The sequence below is a fragment of the Miscanthus floridulus genome, chromosome 1 (assembly GCF_019320115.1).
Source record: "Miscanthus floridulus cultivar M001 chromosome 1, ASM1932011v1, whole genome shotgun sequence".
Classification (NCBI taxonomy): domain Eukaryota; kingdom Viridiplantae; phylum Streptophyta; class Magnoliopsida; order Poales; family Poaceae; genus Miscanthus; species Miscanthus floridulus.
Window position 1 is genome coordinate 175,982,272 of NC_089580.1, and position 17,284 is coordinate 175,999,555.

Genomic DNA, 17,284 nt, shown 5'->3' on the forward strand with positions numbered 1-17,284 from the left:
AAGGAGCCAGACAACACCCTCATGGGTTAGAATCAGTGTTTTAAATCTCCGGCTAAGACATTTTAGCGGATGACCTCAAAAACAGCTATAGCAGAGCTAAATGGGGATATAGCGGGCTATAGCGGCTAACAGTGGCGGATCCAAAGGGGGGGCTGGGGGGGCTCCAGCCCCCCCTAATTTCTTGATTTCAATGCTAATTACTGTAGCAAAAATTTGATTTCACCGTTAAATCTTCGTGCAAATCAACAACTCTGTTGTTTTAGCCCCCCCTTATCCCGCATCCCACATCCGCCACTGGCGGCTAAGTTGTACATAGACACAAATAGCTTGATCTTTCTTAAACAGCTATAGCGGGCTATAGCGGTAGCTATAGCCGGAGATTTAAAACATTGGTTAGAATTCAGAGCTCCATTTCCTGGTGGAGGTGCAAGACAGCAAGAGAGAACAAAGTAGATTGCCCATCGTACCGTGGATACGTGCAAACGCAAAACCGGGCGCCAATCGACAAAACATACACATTCCAACCAAGAGACGTCGTCGCCTGCCTTTCATTACGTGTTTGCCCTGTATACGCATGCAGCTCAAGCATCCGGAATTCTGAATGCTTGGATCGGACAAGACGAGATGATTAGTTGTTTGACGATCCTTCTCGGAGACGATCGATCGATATCCTGATCCAGCATTTCTTGGTCCAAGAGATGTATTTGATTGAGGTCGACCGATCGATCACGCACCGGCTGTTTCATTCCAAGGCCCCATCATTTCAGATTCAGATCACGGAGAGGCGGTATGCAGTCCGTCCTTGGTGCAGGTCAGGTCATGAGCCTTCGTTCCTTGCAGCAAGCAATTCATGTCCCTGTTGCTTGGAAGGGTACGCAACGAGATATAATTTGCAGCTTGACGAGCACCCAAAAAGGCCAAAACACACACACACGGGTCAGTCGGAAATATAATGTTCATGTGGTTGACAGCAAGAAACAAGATTGGCAGCAACCTTAGAACATTGCATTTCCAGATGCAGTACAAATGTACATTATAAACTTGTATCCGCAGTATAATATTATGAATCCGGTTACAAACTTGTGCGTACGGAGTACACTGTTGTTATACAGACACAACAGTCAACAGGTGGGTCCCATGTCGTTCATATCCACTCATTCGGAAGGAACTGTGATAGTATTTGATATATACTGATATATTATATATCTCTACTATACGGCGACATCATTGCTCGATCGACGTGAAAGAAAACGAAAGGTGGCTTCATTCTTCCAGTCACGTCGAGCAACATTGCGGCTGTCGCACGGAAGAAAATTAAACTGTTCCAGTAGAAAGCTAAAAAGAAGAGTATAGAAAAAGCTTGGACAAGAGAGAGTGGCGGTCACCGATCACTTTGATAGAATGTTACTCCTACATGTAGTAGGAGTACGTTCTATAGAATACTGCAGCAACTGACGTCGTCCTTGTTGAGTGGTCGAATAAGCTCGTCTAGTACAGGCAATGCTGACGGGAACAGGAGGAATAATACTCCCTCCGTCAACGAAAAGAATACAATTATCGGATTCGTGCCGGTCAAATAGCTCATCAAGTTTGTAGCAAATAGTATTAATATTTATGTTTCTAAATGAATTTATTATGAAAATATATTCTATAACTAATCTGACGATATTAATTTTGCATCAGAAATGTTAGTATTTTTTATATAATTTTGATCCAAACTTAAAATGATTGACTTCTCGAGAGCAAGAAGTGGAGGGACGGATTAGTATCAGCCTGGCACTGGAGACTGCTGGAACGGTCAGTTCGTAGTGATGCACTTGCAGCAAAAGAAGAGCGTAGTACTAACGTCTACCAGTGCTGGCCGGCGTAGCGTCTCCTGATTCCGAGCTGTGCTCGAGAGCTCACGCCCTGCCAATGGCCAGCTTCCAATCGGCACGTCACGCACAGCAGGCCGTGTCTCCCTCCTCGAGTCCGGACTCGTACGTTGGTGGTAGGACTTACCGCTGCTTGTCGTCGTCGTAGCAGGCAGCGGTGGGCGGTAGGGCTCCTCTAGGATCAATGATGCGTTCGAGTTTGGCTTCGGCGGACTGCGACTACGATGATTCATGTTGGAGCGCCTGCCTTGGTGTAACGATTAACGAAGAACTCAGCTCAGGCGAAGCGTTTTCCAGTTTTTGACAGATCCAGCTTTTGAGCCGCCGCTGGCCCCATGGCCTCGTGTGGCCGGGTGACGAAGAGTTGAATGCTCTCCCTTTTTTCATTGACAGGGTTTCAATTTTCAAACTTCCCACCCCTTCTGTGATGCACAAACTGAGTTAACATCTGATGTTTTTTTCAAAAAAAAAATGAACTAACCTAACACGCATTTGCTACGCTCGAATATGTAATGGCAATCAGCACAAAACGCAGGTGTCAGACTAGCTGAATTTGCCCACCACATCACCATAGTCCAATCTTCTTAAGGCCCCGTTCGGTTGTTCCGGAACGGACTATTCCGGGCCTAGAACTGTTCCTGCGTAGTACAAATTTGTGAAGCAAAGCATTCGTCTAGGAATCAATCTCAGATAACCAAACGAGGCCTAAGGGAACATAGGGTTCATTAAGGGATTTTGCAGTATTTGAATCCTATATAGCAATATTTTTTCGTACGTGTCTCAATCGGAATGGAGGACTGACCATCCCCACAAAATTCATAGAAAATTTAGAGGTCACTCACATTATGTCCACCTTCTTGGAAAACTTTCCTGTGTTCCTTCTCTCTTCTATAAATCTTCCTGTGTCGTTTCTAAACGCTACATTAAAAACTTTCCAGCATTCTCAATTCCAGTAGGACAAAAATGATATGCAGCTTGGTTCCTGTATTTTTTCCTATTCCTTGAAGAATCTATTTTCCCCATTCCTGTCTTTTAAGAATCATGTGTTCCAAAGAGCCCCAATCTTATTATGTTACGAGAAATTCACAAGAATTATATATACTCTTCCTTCGGCGATGCCCAAAATAGCCCATGGGCTTCAAAGCTACCTCACCAATTACATGGGCTCCCCGCCTTGCAACATTTACAGGGAGCAAGCAACTAGCAACTCAGGAGGCAAAGCAGGACAGAAACAGGGAGTCAGAAACTACGCACACAACCAACTCGTTGTCAGGCCCAAACATATTTGCCACCATCACGGCATCACAGTAAAAGATATCCTGCTGCTGCATGGACTTAGCCACCATTACACGGGTTTCAACTTTGGTACCTCTCAAGTCGCAGACATGAGCTAAAGCATTCCTCTTCCTGACAACAGAAAATTAAACATTTCCCTTCTTGTATATTGCTCATAAAAAAACCGCTGCACTGCCACTGAAGTTTATGAATTGCATTATCCAAATCCAGGGGGCACTTCAGGATCGTCCTCCTCATCCCCTGGATTGCTGATAGCCGCTGGCTCACCTCCATTTGGCTTCGCTTCATTGCGATTTTCCAAATTCATCGATGGCTTACGCTGAGTATTGCCAAAACCAAACCCCGGTGGTTCCTCCGGATCATCATCTTCCGCCTCGACTGCAACTGTCGTTGCTGTTTTTGTTGGTAAAACTTGTTCATCTTTGCCTTCCCGCTTCAGCTTCTTGGAAGAAGGCTCCGGGATTTTTTCAGGGTTCAGTATCCTATTGTAGACGGCTTTCACAGTTCCCTGTATATCAGTTTCGTTTGACTGGATCACACTCCATACCTCATCTGAGATTTCGCCCATTATTCTGCTCCTGATAATGAAGAGCAGTTTAGCAGCAACTTGAGTTAGTAATCAATATCTATTATGAGAATTTAAGAAGTGATACATTTGAAGCCTTTTGCAAAGAAGTGGCTCAAATTACCCAATATCTTGAAAAATTGCATCAGATAGGTCTTTTAATTTCATCCTCTCGGATCCCTCTTCTTGTAGAACCACTGACTGCTTTACCTCGGAGATGATTTTGTTGCGTAGTACCTCCTGCAAGAAAGATAGCATGCCATAAACTTATAGAAGTATGCACCGCACCACTAATGCCAATATCCGATGAACAAAGGAAAGGTTACTATGCACTATCTGCAATCTACATCTACTGAGCAGGATGCTGGCCATGTAAGCAGAGTATACACCACCTAGCATGGTGAAATAGATACTCTTAACACAAATTTCAAATTGCCCAAGAGACAAGTGATGCAACTGAAGAACTGTAATTATTCTGTGATCAGAGGAAATCAATTAAATGTGCGATAAACATGGTTGAAAGGACTATGCATAGATAACCCAGATAACAAACCCTTCATGTCTCAATCAAAAAAGGAAAAAAGATAGACATCACATGCTTCTTATACAAAGGAAATTTCTTTTGCCACAGCTTATATAAATAAAGTCACTACAAAGAAGAGACCATTTTCATCATACAACTGGAACAATTTGAACTGAAGTTGAGCAACTGGCAATCAGCATGGCTCATAATGATAAATAAAAAAAAATCTCGACTACGTCAAGAGAGATGTCTCCTACTCTCCCTGGTTGGCTGGCTTTGTTTCTAAGGTAGGGGAGTACAATACCCTGGCTGGCCAGGAAATGCGAATTATTGATAACAAAGCAAAACGTCATGCTGAAAACATTTGTATACGACAAAAGTATACAGATTAGTGTCTCACGTTTGTCAACAGATGACTGGATAATAATAATGCAACATCACCAGAGGTAATACCAAATGTTCCCCAAATGACAATAGCCCTGAGAAATGACTCAAACAATTGGTGCTCTACAACTGGTGTTGCAGTTTCAGATAATTGTGGTTACTTATCTGAGCTTTTATCTCTAGTCACCCACATTGCAGCAGCTCAACAAGGTCAAACTAGAATGGAAAGGCCCACAGCTAATTGTGAAAAGCTCATAAAATTATTTATCTGTTACTCATCACAAGCACTAATCCATTGTAACCATGTTTGGCATGTCATTGAATAGTCATTCTAGTGGTGGATGATTCAACTCTCCACTCCATTTATAGCCCTAATAAATGCTGCGCCGCAAAGAGTATTGCACGTGCTGGAAGTGGCAGGATGAGTTTTTGCACGATCCTAATACGACAAAAAGGAAAACATTGGTCTTAGCGGCATGGCACGAAGCATTTTTATCTTCCTTGAGTGCCCAATTTCCACATCCCCGAGGTATTGAAACACAACTGGGAGGGGGGGGGACTCCTCACAAGTCACAATTGACCCTTCCGTTTCCCATGCAAACTACATCCAGATGTCTACTTTCCTATCATAGAAACTTTGGCGAACCTCTACACGTGTCAGATAGAGGGAAACTTTTGGAGAACCTTTACACACGTCGGATAGAGGGAAACTCTTGAAAGTTGAAACTTCCTCCTTCCAAATTCAGCATATCCCAACGGGCGACTCGGGGGTGACCTCGCCGGCGCTTAGGGTTCCCCGCCCACGCCTCCCCTCCGGCCAGCGTCGGCCACGAAAAGAGGGTGTCGTCCGCAGCTTGCCCTCCCTCCCACCTCCCTCCTCCACTACCACCCCTTACCATCTTCTTCTCCGGCGAGGTGGAGCTGCCGGCTGGCAGGATGGAGGCTCCCGGGCCGGATCTGACGCCTCCACCTCCCTGCACCCCTGCCTGGTGAAGAAGCCCTCGTCGTAGGCTACACGTGGCGGACAACCAGATCTAGACCGGAGGCCGGCGGAAGACGCCCTGCGACGGCGCCAGCGGCTACATGGGGCCAGGGCCTGGCTAGGCCCATCCGCAATGCTGCTGGTGGCCAGGGCCAGATCTGCGCTGCCTGCCTAGGGCTGGGACTGGCGGCGGCCTGGTTGGTTCCGGCGGTCGGGCTGGGGCTAGGACTGCGGCCCGGCTAGAGCCGGGTCTGGCGGCAACCCCTGGCCCTGTCCGCGGTCAGTGCCCAGCAGCAGCTCGTCCCTGGCCTGGATCCGTGCGATGCCGAGTCAGCGCGGTGGCGCCCCCTGCGCCTGCGCCTGCACCGTTGTGGCCATGCCTGTCGTCGTTGCTGGAGCCCATGCACCGGTTTCGGCCTCTTCGTCGGTGCGGTGATCTTGGATGCGTGGAGTTCTAGGCGAAAACTCAGCTCGGCTTTGGCCGGGCAGACGACGGTGACGCCCCAGGCGCCACATACCTTCTTAGAGGCGTCATTGATGAACCCCATGCTTCCCACCGACGGCGTCAGATTCTGGGTGTAAGCCCTGCCTTACAAGCTGTAAGGCCAGCGGTGATGGCGTCCATGGTGGTACCCTTGGGCGTCACCCCCCTTCCTGAAGGCGTCGCTGAAGAATCTCTTATGGCTCGTCCCCCGTGTGGTCGCCGACATCAGTGGCTCCTTCCGTGTCGTCGACCTCACTGTGCCTGAATGTGTCTATGTTCTACTCGCAATGGTTCTCCTGCAGCAATTGACCTTGCCGTTGTCATCTAGCTTTCATAGCAGATGCTTTGCCGCTATCGTTGTCTTCATGGCGGATACTTGGTCGTCATTGGTTCTTCAGGTAGATACTTTACTATCGTTGTCGTTGGCCCCCACTCTGGAAGATGCTTTGTTGCCGAGTGTGTTATGGTCGTTCCCCTTGCGGATGCTTTGCCGCAGTAGGTGTCGTCGCTTCTTCCCCGGCGGATACTTGGTCGTCGATGGAATCCTTGGCGGATGCTTTGCCGCCATTGCCTACTTGGCGGATACTTGGCTGTCGTGTCTTTGTTGGCGGATGCTTTGTCGCCGTTGCTGCTTTAGGTGGATACTTTGCCACCATGACACTGTCTTGTTTGTAGGCAACCATTGCGTTGTATCTTTTTTGCAGGCTCAGTTTGTAGGTTCCAGGTGTTGTGGGCAGTCGCTCCTTCTTTCCCTCTTTTTTCTTGTTCTTATAAGTTGTATTCCAGGTCACTCACCACTACCTTTGTGGTTTGTAATCTATGCTACGAGGATTCTCTCGTAGCTGCGTCGTGTAATTCTCTTCGTCTTAATGAAAAACGGGCTATATTCCTCGATCGCGAAAAAAGAATAACATAAATACAAAAGGGTACAGAGTACAGACACTCTCTTATGTTCCAAGTTCTCTTCCATCATCCTGCAAATTATAATTTCGAAACGTTTTGTAACAAACATCGAATTAGACCATTTTTAGAACCTTAGGATTTCATATCTGAACAAACACCAGAACTCAGAACTCATATTGGAGTTCACACAAACAAGACACAACACAGATGATCTATGTCTAACTCAAGCCAGTACTTTAAACAAAGTTCTGCAGTTGTCCACTAGAGAACTATGCCAAGGAAAGGATCCATTCACGCACGCCGCGACCAGGGTTCGATCTAAAGTGCTCCGTATATAGCATCGTAATCTTAAGGCCTATAGCAGACCAAACGGATGAAATTCCGGAGAAACCCTACACTCCGCATCAGCACCCATTCCATTCCAATCTCTTACAAACAATCAAGCACAATATCGAATTAAGTAACGTCGATGAGCCATCCACTGGAGAATTCAGTGAAAAGGAGTGGCATGCGCATCAAAATTCCACTGCACAGGATTATGGACTAAAGAGCGACGAAATCGCAACCCTTGGGTAAAGGATGTGGGGAATTGACGTTTAGGGGAAAGCTTACGTTGTCCTTGACCTTCCGAACGATGGCGCGGCGGAGAGCATCAAAGTCGCCATCGTCCTTGAGCCGCCCCACCACCTCCGCTGCCGTCGGCGGCCGCCGCACGGCGCAGCCGCCATGATCGCTCATGGTAATGGGAACGGGAAGTGCGGGCTGGAAGCCTCAATACCAGTTTTGCTGTAAATGGTGAGGGACCTAACTCCAATTCAAAGATCTACTTACATTTAGATCTCAATATTGATCGACAGGCATGAATAAAATATCAGCCATCGGATGCAACAGACCAGATGGCTAGAAAAATTTCACTTGCACTTACTCCGCAATCAGGTGGAAGTAAAAAACAATCACATAAATATCTCATGTAACCTGTCTCCATGTTTAAGCTAGGCCAAAGAATAGTCATGGCCGGTTTATTGTTATGATTACTTGCGTCAATACTTTTATTTTTTTATATCATGTATAAACAAATGCATTCTTATATACAAGACCATTTGACCCAGGTTTACGGAAACATCAAATGGGTGCTGCTACGGTGCTACCTTGCTGCTTGCTGGGATACCAGCTCATACGGGCAGCACAAGTCTCTCTTCCCACTTCTTCAAAAATCGTATCATGCTTACAATTACAGCGGTGAATTGGACCTCCTTTTTATAAGATGAATCAACTAATGAATTGACACAACTGGGCCTGTTCGCTTGTCTGAATTCTAGAGGAATCTGGATGGTTTGGAGGAATGCTGGATGAATTTGTGAGAGAAAAACACTGTTTCGGATAAAAAAATAAGCGGATCAAGCCGGGTTTAAGGGCACACGAACGCTGTGTGTGAGCTGGCACACGCTGATTGTTTGACAATGATCAAAATTTTTAGATAACTATCATATAAGCACAGAGGAAACAAAAAACAAAAATGAAGCCCAAGGGAAATCTAGATCCATGAATGGGCAACGTCTGGTTGAAAAAAATTAACAGTGATCTGAGTTATCATGATACATGAGGCAAGTGAGAGATCAGCGATCCCTCTATAATATTGCTACTTTGTTACTGATGCATGTCTGAACCTCAGCAAGCACTGTCAGACGATCAAGCATATAAAGCAGGCAGTATTATTAGACTGCAGATGCCGCATTCATATCCAGGTTACAGGCTTACAGAGTACAGCTCGGGAGGCATACAATGAAACATGACAAAACCCAGGCCGTCAGATGTCATCAGAGAACTAAAATGAGGCTGAATGGTATGTCTTCTCAGTTGTGTAACGTGTTCACACCTAAATGCTCAGTGTCCTGGAAACGAGTGGAAGCTTATCAGGTAAAACGCTCTGTAATCGACTTGGGTATGAAGCTGGTTGTGCTCGATTGTTTCTCTAGTATGTGTATAGGATCTCTGGTTGGTCTAGAGGAGGGCGGGATGAATAGACATGTTAAAACAAACACTCAAACTTTTATCAAATTCATCCTGCGGCACTGCCGTTCTGGAGGGCGGCACTGTCGGACTACGGCACTGCCGGGCCAGAACAGCGGCACTACCGCACCTGCAGACAACAACTTCGAATCATAGTTTAAAATCCGTGAACAAAAACTTAGATCGGAAAATTTTTCTACCTAACTGCAGGTATGACAATTACAGATCAAGAGCTAGAAGTGGTAGAAACACCACACATAAGTAGATCGACTAGAAACCCTAGAAATCACCTCAACCACAATATGTCATGCAAGTAATGTAAATCAAGCACAAGTGACACAATGATTTATCCCGTGGTTCGGCTCGCCACCCAGGCTTGCCTACCTCCACGTTGTTGAGGTTAGCCACTAAGGCTTAGGGCTTTCCAACCCTTCCTCGTTCTCAAGTCAAGAGACTTAACTCTTGAGATGAGGGGTAAGTTTACTATCTTCAAGAGATGATTACAAACATCCCGGGGCTGCCACACAAGTTGGCAAGCTCCACGGACGACGCTCTAGCCGGCTAGGAGCCAAGCTCTAAGAGTAACAAACACAACCGCCGCTCAAAACGTGAACCAATTGCTCTTTAAAGTTGGGGAATCAATGAAGCTGCTCTCTAATTGAGTTTTGGACCCTTTTCCCTCAAGGATTGATGGGGAAATCAATGAATTTGCTTGGGGGCTCAAGGTCAACAATGGAGGGAGAGAGGGAAAGAGCTCCTGCTCTATTTTGAGCGTGCTGAAGTGAGGAAGAAAAAACAGAGAGCCGTAGGGGAGGAAGGGGAAAGGTATATATACCCCCCAGCCCCCAACGGTCACCGCATCCAAGGGGTCGGGCGAGATAGAGCCCGCGGCCTCGAGGTCGGGCGAGACGGAGACCACGTCCTTAGGGTCGGGCGAGACGGAGACCGTGTCCTCGAGGTCAGGCGAGACGAAGCCCGCAGCCTTGAGGTCGGGCGAGACCTTTTAATACGTCTCAAGCCATATGGGAAAGTCAGCGTGGGCGCTAACTTCCTTGTGTCGCGACTCAAGTGCGGCAGTGTCTCTCTTCAAGTGCGGTAGTGCCACACCACGCAAAATAGCAAGGGTAATAGTGAAGTGTAGACTGTCTTGCTGTGAATCTGAGGATGCATGTGGCTGTTTGAGCACTTGGTAGCACATTATTAGCTTAAGCATTGTGTCCCCCTTTATAGTACGGCTTTTCCTATACTCAAATTCAAAATATAAAAGAATTTAAACCTCTTTTGAATTTGAAGCCATCTACATTTGTAACTAGAGGCTTCTCCGTTTCATGTAGTATCCTCGAATATAAATTCCCTGCTTGTCATCTCGATAAATCTCATTAGTTCTCTAATTGCGTGGTCATTATCACCAAAAACCACAATTAGGGCTTGATTGCACTTTCACTGTGTCAAGTAATGGACAGTCATATTAGCATGAGACATATAAGAGTGTAGGCAATATATGGAGCGGTGAAGGCAGCGAGGAGAACCTTTCAATCTCTTCCACAGATTTCATTATTTGTTCTGAACTCGTTTCAGTCACCTGTCCCCCCAACATCATCTCATCCAAAATCGTGTGCAGCTGCATCAGATATTGACAGTTAAATTAAAGGAACATGAAGAAACACAAGAACAGAGTGAATTATCGGCGCATTTTGTCTTAAGACTGAGCATTTATATACATAAACGTCAAAGTACATCTCATTGTGAACATTTGAGAATGCAGTGAACAAGGGAATATGCATCCGCAGGTTCAGTGCTAAGGAGCTAAAGTTTAGCGTACCCCTCCTTAGCTACCAGTATCTGCATACTAACAAAATTCTATTGCCAGGCATGAAAATATGCTCCAGTAGCCTGGTCCTTCATTGCTTTTCAAGTTCTACACCACTGGGAGGTGGCAAGCTAAGGTGGACAGCAGCAATAATGGGTAGGAAGCAGGAAGGATGGTGCAGATTTCCTAGTTTTGAAGTTGCTCTGTAATATATACACGATTCTATCTTTTTTGTTTAGGTTGTTTCTGTCTATTGTCAGCTTAGATTTCGGAAGAGTGAGGACTCTCCTCTACATTAGGATGTGCGCAATGCAGAGCCAAAGAAGGCAATGGAATTAAAAAAGGAGTCCTATGTATCTCAAGTTCTCAACTCTATCTCTCTGATTAGCCAAGGCCTCTCCCCTAGGGGTGCCCAGTGCGGCGGTGCAGTGCCCTCCATCATTTAAGGCAGCTGTCATCCAAACTCCACCTGGGGTGATTCTATGTCCTAAGAAAATCATCCATTTGAAGCCTATCTATATTGCTTTAAAGTCAGAGAATGGGCGCACTTGTCTATTACAACCGCAAATTAATTAGATGGATAGATAATGGTATAGCTATTCTGCATAACAGGGATTCTTGGAGTCAGGCATTTATTATACTCAAACTTTCGGATTTGCACTGCATATGACCTGTGCATCAGAAGGCTTAATTTGATACAGATAACCCAACTGCTGCCAAAAAATGGTGATGCAGCGTTGAAAAGCTTCTGCATTCCACCTTTTTTGCTGCCCAAAACATGCAACATGCAACTAAAGAATCATAAATGAAAATTTCAGCAAGATAAAAACCATACATCCTTGATAGGCACACAATGTAGTATAAAAAGATAAAAAGGGTAGGATCATGTGGTACCTTGTTGAAGTTAAACACAATGTCAAGCTCGCATACATTCTTGAAGCATTTGTCCAATGTTTCAACAAAAGCTGTGCACGAGACAAGTAATCAATCTCCTAGAATCAGAGCTGATAACAGTGTTGTTCGACAAAAGGAAGACAAAATAAGCCTTCAGTGGCAGTGAAGTGCAAGGTGAAAATTTCAGTAGCTAGACAGAATTGGTGGACAGAGAAGAAAGTTGAGAACAAGCTAATGTAGTTACATCAAAATTCACAGATACTTTGTAAAAGAAAAATAATGCATTAAATACAGAATAAAAAAAGTTAAATACAAGGGTGATTAAATGCTGAAAGAAGCACAATAAATAGCTAATGATTGTACAGTAAGACAGAACACACTGAATATAATTCGCTTCTTAGAAAAAATGAGAATGCTTTCCTCTTTCATCAATAAGCCATTAGGTTACCTTGTATCAGATCGAGCATGGCAAGCTCATTCTCAGAGCTATCAAATACAAAAACAAAGTATAGTGTGGCCAAATGCTTGTAGACCATTTTTGTTCCCTGCAAAGCGCAAAGAAGAAAACCAAACCTTATCACCTCTCTGTCGATAATATGAGCAAATTAACCTAGATAGGGCAACTTAACCACTGGGCAGTTAGCACAGCTTAGATTACATACAGACGCCTAAGATACCAATCTGCATGTCTGAAGCCAAGGAGACAAATGGCATCTGACCAATTAACTTTTTTCATTCATTGCTAGCATTTGCATACCAGTTGCCCCTTTAGCAAAGATTTACTACTTTATCAACCATTACCAGGCCAAATATGGAGTCCACCTTGACAAAATTGCTCACGCTGTCGGGCCTTGCAGAGAGTACTGCAAGAAGAAACTCCACAGCTCAGCGTCCATACAAAAAAATTTTTTTTTGAAGAAATGAGGAACGGAACCGTGCATACATTGGAAGACACTGCGGACGAGGTCCTGATGCTTCTCGGGTGGCTGCAACCATAAAACGGAGAAGTAAATGAATTAAGGACAAGAACATTTGCTTTGCTGACGTAATTCCTCGAGCAAGAAAGGATCCATGGATGAAGCAGTGGTTGATCTGGGTGGGGAAATTGATCGAGCACTTGCTGGGTGGTGAAGAAAGAGAAGGGACTAGGTGACGAATGAAGAGAAGGGAGAAGGTTTGGAACCTGGAAATTATAAAACTTGAGGAGGCGGGGCTTGGCCTGGGTGCTGATGACCATCACCGCCTGGATCATGGCGCGGGCTACGAGTAGGAGGCGGCGCTGGCTGGGACACTGGCAGGGCAACGATCAGATCGCGAGCGCTAGTCAGCGGAGGAAGCCGATGAGTAGTGCCCGTTTGGTAGCGCTCCTGGAGGCGCTCCAGCAGCAGCTTCGCCTCCACGCCAACCAAACGGGACCGCAGGCGTCCGCTTCGCCCTCCCAGAAACGCCCCTCCGTGCGCGCGAGGCGCCGCGCCGGGGCGCGGGGCCGCTGGACCGTGGGCGCCGGAGCGGAGCAGCGGAGTCGCTGGGGTGTGGGCCGTGGGGCGCGGAGTCGCAGGGCCGTGGGGAGCGGAGCCGCCGGAGCGAAGCTACTGATTCGCCGGCGCGCGGCTGCGTGGGACTGCTGGAGCGCCGGGTGGGTCGGAACTCGGAGGTCGGAGGAAGCCGCACGGAGGCAGGTGTCACGGGCGGATAAAAGAAGGGTTAATGAGATGAGCAGAGATAGTATCCTTTTTGAGCGAACTGTTAGATATATGGAAATGACGGACTTGGATCAGGTGCAGTTACAACAGCTACTGCAACTTTAGCAGTAGCACCCGATCCAACCATCCAGCGAGGACTCAACGTCCATGATCATCCGGACATGACCTCTGGCTTGGTAGCTGCTGATCTACTGCGGGATGACTAAGTAAAGCAGGCTGTTAGCAATCTGATGGGATGTTATGGATATTTAAAAATTATAGGTAGTAAACAAAATTAAAGAATAGATCATATTATAATAATATAATTTGTTTTAAATTGGGAGGTTAATATTATCTAAAGTAGAATTGTTTTTGTATTCATTGTAACGCAAAGTACATGTCGTAGGGTTAGTGACATCTTTTCCTGACCAAATGAAACATAGCAGAAATTATTTTTCACCATGGAGGAAAATCTGGGCAGGTATGATTTGTATATTATATTTGTTGTAAATTTTCCTTATGTTTCCCTTTTTGATATTGTGTAAATTGTTCAGACTCTTGTTTGGAACTGAAGTGCCAAATAGCTAACAAGTGAAACATTTCAAGTCGACACGGTTCCAAGCGATTCAGGTTTTAACGTGAATCGGTAAAAATGTGGTTTCACAGTGATTCTGAAAACGACGAGGCCACGCTCGCTCTCGTCGGGCCGGGGGGGTCCGCTTTCATCAGTGTGAGAGGAGCGAACGGGTGCCGAGAGCTCGGTCGCTTCCCGGCTGTATGCTTATGTGTTCTGATCGATTCGGGGTTCAATGGGTTCCAGTCCAAATCGATGCGATGTGTTGCGATCCCCCTTATGGGACGTCCTGCTTTTCCTTTTATAGGCCAAGGGAAAGCACGGGTTACAGTGGAGGGAAAAGGAGAGAATGAGAAGGAGAAAATGTCCTCCAGGATTGTCGGGTCCTTCTTTTCCTTCACGTGGGTCCTGCCGACCCTATAGACGTCAACAGGGACAGCTCCACGTCATGGCCTTGTCCGTCATTGGCGCCATGCGCAGGCGTCGACTCCCGGTCGTGGCACTCCACTCCGTCCTGGCGGATGTCGTGGTGAACCGACACGCCTGTCAGTGCTCGTACGAGGGTTAGGCAGAGCAACACCGGTACGCCCGACGCTGTTCCTGATATGAATCCCCAGGTATGACCCGTCATGGCCACGGGTTATATCGAGGCGTGCCGGTCACCTCTCTGGTGTCAGAGCTTTGACCTAGGCCCATTCGTTTGGACCTGGAGTGGTTGGCGACGGGTATGGGTCTTCGTCGGGCGAGACGGATCACCTGGCCTCGGGGTCGGTCGAGGCGGAGTCCTCCCTAAAGGTCGAGCGAGGTGGAGCCAACCCTTAGAGGTTGGACGAAGCAGAGCCCACGGCCTCAGTGTCGAGCGAGGCAGAGCCAGCCCTCAGAGGGCGGGCGAGGCGGAGCCCGTGACCTCAGTGTCGGGCAAGGTGGAGCCCGCCCTCAGAGGTCGAGCGAGGCAGAGCCAGCCCTCAGAGGTCGGGTGAGGTGGAGCCTGCGGCCTCGGTGTCGGATGAGTCAGAGCGCAAACCTAAGGGTTGGGTAAGGCGGAGCCCGCCCCTAGAGGCCAAGCAAGGTGGAGCTAGCCCTTAGAGGTCCGGTGAGACAGAGCCCACGGCCTCGGTGTTGGGTGAGGCAGAGCGCAAACCCAAGGGTCAGCCGAGGCAGAGCCTGCCCCTAGAGGCCAGGCAAGGTGGAGCCAGCCCTTAGAGGTTGGGTGAGGTAGAGCCAGCCCTCAGAGGTCGGGCGAGGCGGAGCCTATAGCCTTAGTGTTGGGCGAGGTGGATCCCACCTTCATAGGTCGAGCAAATCAGGGCACAAACCCAAGGGTCGGGCAAAGCGGAGCCCGCCCCTAGAGGCCGGGTGAGGTGGAGCCACCCCTCAAAGGTTAGGCGAGGCAGAGCCTGCGGCCTTGGTGTCGGGCGAAGCGGAGCCCACCCTCAAAGGTCAGGCGAGATGGAGCGTAAACCCAAGGGTCGAGTGAGGCGAAGCTTGCCCCTAGAGGCCGAACGAGGCAGAACCAACCTATAGAGGTTCTGCCTGGGGGAGTAGTAGAACCAACCCATAGAGGTTTTTCCAAACGGGAGGACTCTAAAGGCCTTGGCCTTCTTTTGTTGCCCACAGCATGACCTGGGGGTAGTGATTCTCTTTCCTTGAGCCCCCTCCCATAGCAGGGGCCCGATCAAGGATCGGTTCATCTTTGCGATTGTCTTCCCATAAGCATTTTTTCAATAAAACAGAGGGTCTGAGCCATGCCATGATTTTCCTTTAAGGACAAATTATGGCATCCGGTGAGCTATTAATGGGCTAGTCTGAGTGGGGCCCCCGGCATCCCGTTTGTGGGGATCCAGCTTGGGTCAGCTTGGTGACTGACCCCAAATTCTTAGCGGTCAATCCATATAGTTCTCGGGTCCGTTCGACCGGTCCCGAGGGCTAAGTACCTTTCTTCGAAAAAACCATGGATCATAACCGACCAAGACTCAAACGTGGGCCAGAATGTCCGTGGTGCTCGTGCGCTCAGGTACTGGCCGCTAGTGGGCCCATCCCTTTCCACCTCTCACCCTAAAGGCGCCTAGAGCGGTTGTCGAACCCATCGATAGGCTGACCTACGAACTCCTAGGCCTAGTTGGGCCTAGAGGCGCTTTTAGATCCGTATTCCTCTTACTCGTGATGAGTCATGGCCCGTCCAAAGAGGCAAAACATCCAGTGAGTTTTCTGAGGGAATAGATAGGGATTACATGCGCATGTCCCATGGCAGGACGTTGTGGTAGATCATGGCAGGCGCGGAGATCTAGGCAAGCGATTGGTTTTCTCACTTCTGTCGCCCCTATAAAACCAAAGGGTTTGCCCCCAAAATTCCATACCTTGCATCCTTGCATCCGCATCCACGACCACCACTACCAATCGCTCAGGTTTCCTGTCTTCGCATCCCCACCGCCGTCGAGCTCGCATACACCTGCCCCCATCTCCAATGGATCCATGGTGCCGCTCTGACATCACCTTCCAACGCATGGAGGGACTCATCCATCGTGGTCTTCTCTGTGCGTGGACCACGACTAAGGAGTGGCTGTTGCTCGATGAGGAGGACGTGCCATCACCACCCAATGACTATGTGGTGTCGTTCACCCACTTCCACAAGCATGGGTTTGCGACCCCCGTCCATAGATTATTCGAGGGCTACTGCACTACTACAAGATCGAAGTGCAACATCTCAATCCCAATAGGATCCAGCACATGGTGACATTCGTCGCCCTATGCAAGGGGTTCCTAGGGATTAGCCCCCACTTTGATTTGTGGAGGTACTTCTTCGCCATCACCCTCTAGAAAAAGAGGGTGAAGAGCGGTAGGCAGGAGCTGCACATGCCGATGGGGTGCGTCGACATCTAGCTCTAGAACAATCGGGTCACCGAGTACCCATCGATGCGGCTATCAATGTCCAACAAGGCTTAGCACTTGCAGTGGTTCTACCTTAAGAACGACGCCACCACCCTTCTGCCAGAGTTCATCAGGTGTCTGATCGAAGAGGCCTCAGAGTCATGGAGGAAGTGGGGCGTCCTAGAGAAGGACAAGAAGAAGATCCAGGACCACATTGCCGGTATCCACATCCTCAAGGAGAACGGCTTGAAGGGGTCAGGTGTCATCGGGGCCTACCACAGAAGGAGGGTGACACCGTTGATGATGCGTGCGCTCTCGCTGTATGCGATGGCGCTTGAGGCGTTGTTCGATGGAACGGTGCTCGTCGAGGGGGCACTCCCTAACTCTGAGATCGCACAACGCATTAAGGAGGCAATGGAGCTCTCGTGGGACGAT

General features: G+C 47.9%; 1 protein-coding gene across 6 annotated transcripts; it reads right to left on the reverse strand.

The window, feature by feature from the left end:
• Positions 1 to 2,938: 2,938 nt before the first annotated feature.
• LOC136549043 (AP-3 complex subunit sigma-like) lies at positions 2,939 to 13,428 on the reverse strand. 6 transcript variants are annotated; one of them, XM_066540368.1, is made up of 8 exons: positions 12,909 to 13,428; positions 12,669 to 12,711; positions 12,527 to 12,588; positions 12,174 to 12,270; positions 11,726 to 11,796; positions 10,551 to 10,642; positions 3,860 to 3,975; positions 3,610 to 3,748 (listed from the first exon to the last, which is right to left on the reverse strand). In XM_066540368.1, the coding sequence occupies exons 1-7, from the start codon at positions 12,975 to 12,977 to the stop codon at positions 3,942 to 3,944; spliced, it is 468 nt and encodes a 155-aa protein (XP_066396465.1). In that variant the 5' UTR covers positions 12,978 to 13,428; the 3' UTR covers positions 3,610 to 3,748; positions 3,860 to 3,941. The 6 variants fall into 6 exon arrangements, with proteins under 6 accessions (XP_066396454.1, XP_066396461.1, XP_066396459.1 ...); XM_066540370.1 differs by lacking the exon at positions 3,610 to 3,748 and adding an exon at positions 10,298 to 10,464; XM_066540357.1 differs by lacking the exon at positions 10,551 to 10,642 and having other exon boundaries at positions 2,939 to 3,748.
• Between the last annotated feature and the right edge of the window lie 3,856 nt (positions 13,429 to 17,284).

What these genes read in the sequence shown, in the direction of transcription:
- LOC136549043 (XM_066540357.1), bottom strand. Translation starts at nt 12,977, where the DNA reads ATGATCCAGGCGGTGATGGTCATCAGCACCCAGGCCAAGCCCCGCCTC. An exon ending in TCAAGTTTTATAATTTCCAG is followed by an intron (nt 12,712 to 12,908) that starts GTTCCAAACCTT and finishes TTATGGTTGCAG; the next exon opens with CCACCCGAGAAGCATCAGGA. An exon ending in TTGTGTTTAACTTCAACAAG is followed by an intron (nt 3,976 to 11,725) that starts GTACCACATGAT and finishes TCTTTCTTGCAG; the next exon opens with GAGGTACTACGCAACAAAAT.